Source organism: Tarenaya hassleriana, unplaced genomic scaffold (assembly GCF_000463585.1).
Source record: "Tarenaya hassleriana unplaced genomic scaffold, ASM46358v1 Cleome60, whole genome shotgun sequence".
Taxonomy (NCBI): Eukaryota; Viridiplantae; Streptophyta; class Magnoliopsida; order Brassicales; family Cleomaceae; genus Tarenaya; species Tarenaya hassleriana.
Genome location: NW_010968506.1, coordinates 432,700 through 437,852, shown reverse-complemented (window position 1 = coordinate 437,852; position 5,153 = coordinate 432,700). Strand labels below are relative to the sequence as shown.

The following is a 5,153-nucleotide window of genomic DNA, read 5'->3' as shown; positions in this document are numbered from 1 at the left end:
CCTGCAACAAAAGAGATTTTATGTTCGGAACCATCTGAAAACGCGTCATTGATATGATAAATGCGTATATATGTAGAGTATTTGTGTTTTTCTATACGTATTCTTGTACACAAATGACTGAAAGCATCGTTTTCATTCTTGGACGAAGAACACCTATCAAACAGTTTAGCAAAATGTAATCATACGTATATATATAGGTCTATGTTGAAATTGTTAAAAAAAATAACATTAATAGAAATAAATTAGAAAAAAAAAACTGCAAATTAATTGATTTTTTGTGCGAGGAACAGCTCTTACAGCCACAAGTTTGCGAGTCTCATCTCTGTTCATCTGCATCCTCACAACCTGCGATTCCTTCGGCGATTCCGCCTCCACGAAATCCAGATTCGAAAACCTCAACGCGTTCAACGAGTAACCCAGCACGTCCATCCCACGCGCCCAGAACGGCTTGTTCGCTTTCCCCGTCGGAATCAAATCCTCGATCGCCGGAGAGATCTCCTCCGCCTTCTCCTCCGCAGCGCCACCGTCTCCCTCCGCCGTTACCGCCTCCAGAAAATCCCTCAGCAGCGTCACCGCCGCTGTGCGATCGCATGCCGCCGTGTGAAGCCGAAACGTCACAACGCATCTCCTGCTGTCGCATTCGCCGTCGCCGAGATCGTACAAGCTAACGAAGAAGACACTTGCCTCGCCGTCGATCCAACGCTCAGGATCCGTCCACGTATTGTTGTTCAACTCGTGTTCGAGGATGATCCGGTGCGGCTCGCCGGACAGATCGTCGGTGCTCCGGAGAATTTCAGCCGTCGATGAGGAATTGAACGTTTGGATTTGGACGTGGGACGCGGCGAGCGGTGGCAGTGTGAGGAAGGAGAAGGTGTTTGTAGGAGCGTCGAAACGGAGCTTGGAACGGAGGATAGGATGGTAATTATGGAGTTTCTCGAGGGCATTTTGGAGATTTCGCATATCGGGAGGTTGTCTCAGGAGAAGGGCAATGACGGTGATTCCTGTGCCGCCGGGAACCGCTCGGCACCAGCTGTACTCGGTTCCTCCGACGGGTCGGGTCGCGTTTTCGGATCCGGGTCGCCGGATCGGGCCACTCATTTTCTATCTCTCTCGACTCTGCAACTCGCTCGGTAAGCAAAGAAAAAGGGAAAAGTGGTTGAGGGAGGAAGAAGACCAAGTAAATGTAGGGGATGATTTTTATTTTAGGAAAATTTTGGTGTTGGACTAATTTTTATTTTTTAGTGATCTGTAATTTTATTTTTTTCTTCGGTCTAAATTAATTTATTTATTTTATGTCAAAACATTTTTACTGCCATATCATGTTGGTATTCTAGCATATCTTTTTGTGCATTTTTTTTTTAAATCTTTTTTTTCTTTTTAAATTTTTACATCCATAATTTGATTAATCGGATATTACAAATACAAATTGGATAGCAACTAGTAACAAATAAATTTAGATATTTTAAAATATTAAAAATTAAATATTGAATTATATATCTCATATAAAATGATAATATTCTTTTGTGGTTTATTTTTGAAGATATTTCAATACGACAATTTAAGGGGTTGTGATTTGTGAGTAGGCAGCTTTAGGGGACAATATTTGTCAAAATCCAAGTATAGACGAAGTTGATATGTCCCACGGGAAAACGTGCCATTCATTGATTGATCATATCACTTTTTTTCTTTTTTTATTGAATTGATTGAACATGCATTTGCGTTTTAAAAAAACAAAATGTTGAACTCGTTTAGCATTATATCAAAAATACTTTACACGTAATTCACATCTTTTCCTATCTTTTTCGTGATCAATATGATCAATGACCATCTAAATTTTGAACGGTATAATCATTATAATTATAACTAATGTAATCACTATTTAATTTTATCGATATTAACACCTCGAAAGAGATGAGCAAAAGGTCTGTCTTGTATTCACATCGGTAACATATGTACAACTCAAAGAGATTTGCTAAAACCTAGTAAAATCAGGAAACAATCTAAAGTATATCAACTATACACGACAAGTAAATATACTCGGGAACTAACTCCCTTAACTTCCGCTAAACCCCCTCCTCAAGTTGGTAAGTGTAGATTACACACGCCCAACTTATCGAGAAACCATGCGAACTCCTTCTTTCCGAGATTTTTCGTGAAGATGCCGGCCAATTGTTCTCGTGTCGAAACATGCATAGTGGAGATGTTGTCGTGATCAAGATGTTGTCGAAGATAATGACAATCGACTTCAATATGCTTGGTGCATTCGTGATAGACGTCGTTAGTTGTGATGTGTAAAGCCGTCTGACTGTCACAGAATAGTTGCATTGGGACCGAGTGATCGACACCAAGGCAGGACAAGAGGCTCTTGATCCACACAAGTTCACACGTAATGAATTGCATGGCACGATACTCAGATTTGGCAGACGAAAGGGAAGGAATGGTCTGCTTCTTGGTCTTCCACGAGATCAGTGACAAGCCCAATTGAATAAACCAACCGCTTAAAGACCTCCTTGTGAGAGGACAACCGGCATAATCGGCATCACACCAACCCCGTGATCGAAGGTCCGAGTCAGATCGAAACACAATGCCTTGACCCGGGTTTGATTTAAAAAAATGAACAACGTGAATGGCTGCATTCCAATGATCCTGGCGAGGTTGTTGCATGAATTACGACAATATGTGAACACTGTACGAGAGTTCCGGACACGTGACGGTAAGTTAGATGAGACGACCAACTAACCGTCTGTAGCGAGCTGGATCTCTGAGGAGAGGACTGGCCGAGAGTCCAAGACGATGATTTTGATCGAGCGGGAAGAGTGTGGGTTTGCAACCGAGCAAGCCGACCTCAGACAGAATGTCAAGTGCATATTTCCGTTGGCACACATGTATGCCATCGACATTGCGAGCCACCTCTAGACCGAGAAAATACCACAATGGTCAAAGATGAATTTCCGGAGATGATCAAATCATCAATGTAGCGCCAAAGATCCGAGATACTGCTTGAACGCATGTAGCGCCAAAGATGAATTTCCGGAGATGATCAAATCATCAATGTATACGAGAACTGATACACGCCTTGGCTCGGAGAGGATGGAACAAGGCCGAATCGCAGTCTCTCACACTTCACGGAGAAGGCTCTCGACTTTCGATCGGGTATGATTTTCTAAAGGGAAGAGTGGTCCTCGGAATCAGCCACAGATCAAGGGATGCTCGACGTAATATTCCGAAAAGAAAGATGGGTGGAATGAAGGGGAAGAATAGATAGTGGACCTCGGACACCCCAAGGCTTGAGTTCGGACACACCAAACTCGTGATCTCGGACACACCGAAGATCAGGATAAATTTCGAACAAACCGAAGAAGAGTTTATAAAACTCGAAATGTTTGAGACATTCTACAAGTCTCATTACAAATGATGCATTACAAGCCCTTTATATAGGCTAGAATTCTCAACTACAACATTAAATGACAAGAACATGTAAGAGGGGTAGGAATCCAATGAATTAAATGAGGTGGTTGGGGAGCTAGTTGTTGGAATTGCCTTGATGTCGCATTAAATGAGATGGTTGGGAAGCTAGTTGTTGGAGTTGTCTTGATGATGAAGAAGCTTCCTTTGGATAATTGCCTTGCACTCCAAGCAACTTCCTTTTACTTGGTGGCTTCGATTCGAGGTGGAACTCGGTTATGGAACTCGGTTTGCCCTTATCTTTGCTCCATGTATGCTTTCGTCAAGATCTTCGTTTCGAGATGTTGTTGGGTCCGATGTCCTCATCATTCCCTCTCTCTTCAGAAGTTTTGTCCTCATCATTCCCTCTCTCTTCTTCGTGTTTTGCCCTCAAAACTTCATTACTAAATAAACCGAAATAAAGGATAGATCTCACTGGGGTTAGACGTCTGTTGGCTCGAGCAAGCTCTGATACCAAAATGATACACGCCTTGGCTCGGAGAGGATGGAACAAGGCCGAATCGCAGTCTTTCGCACTTCACGGAGAAGGCTCTCGACTTTCGATCGGGTATGATGTTCGAGAGGGAATGGTGGTCATCAGAATCAGTCACGGATCAAGGGATGCTCGACGTAATTCCGAAAAGAAAGATGGGTGGAATGAAGTGGAACAATAGATAGTAGACCTCGGATAAACCAAGGCTTGAGTTCGGTCACACCAAACTCGTGAACTCGGACACACCGAAGATCGGGATAAATTTCGGACAAACCGAAGAAGAGTTTATAAAACTCGAAATGTTTGAGACATTCTACAAGTCTCATTACAAATGATGCATTACAAGGCCTTTATATAGGCTAGAATTCTCAACTACAACATTAAATGACAAGAACATGCAAGAGGGGTAGGAATCCAATGCATTAAATGAGGTAGTTGGGGAGCTAGTTGTTGGAATTGCCTTGATGTTGCATTAAATGAGGTGGTTGGGAAACTAGTTATTGGAGTTGCCTTGATGATGAAGAAGCTTCCTTTGGATAATTGTCTTGCACTCCAAGCAACTTCCTTTTACTTGGTGGCTTCGATCCAAGGTGGAACTCGGTTGTGGAACTCGGTTTGCCCTTATCTTTGCTCCATCTATGCTTTCGTCAAGATCTTCATTTCGAGATGTTGTTGGGTCCGATGTGTTGAGATTCCTGAAATCTCTAGAGCGAATCTAATTCCTAAGAGATCAGTTCTAGGGTTTGCGCAGCGGATGTAAAACAAAATTTTTGATGAAACCCTAAAACCTAGCATGCATGATCTTGTAGAATCGTTAGAACGCTTACTTCAATCGATCCGGGGCCTGTATCAACTGAAGAATTCGTCCGATCACTTAAGGCAGGAAGAATACCTCGCCCTCTACACGTATCCACACGGCGGAAAGGATTCCAACGGTTGGAACAAGTCTGCTAGGACTGAAGAACGCTTTCTTCTTCGCGCAAGGGTTTTGAGGGATTAATCTCTTAGGTTTTTCACTCTCAAAACCTTTCAAAAGAGTCTAAAGTCGTGACAAAGAGCTTAGGAGGCGTTTCCCAAAGTTTCTTACCCTTAAAATCCTAATTTGGGCGAGTTAATGAAATCCCGACATCTGGACCAATCGGACCAGGTCTGGACCAATCGGTCTGGAGCTTTTGCCTGTGGACCGATCGGTCCAAGCCTCTGGACCGATCGGGGT

General features: G+C 43.0%; 1 protein-coding gene across 1 annotated transcript in view; it reads right to left on the bottom strand.

Annotated features, from left to right (window-relative positions):
* Positions 1-1,179, bottom strand: part of LOC104799759 — a 2,675-nt gene extending 1,496 nt beyond the window's left edge. The window contains exon 1 of the mRNA XM_010522402.2: positions 298-1,179. Within this exon, the coding sequence (XP_010520704.1) occupies positions 298-1,098 (801 nt within the window). The 5' untranslated portion in view covers positions 1,099-1,179. The remainder of the gene's footprint in view (positions 1-297) is intronic.
* Positions 1,180-5,153: the final 3,974 nt, after the last annotated feature.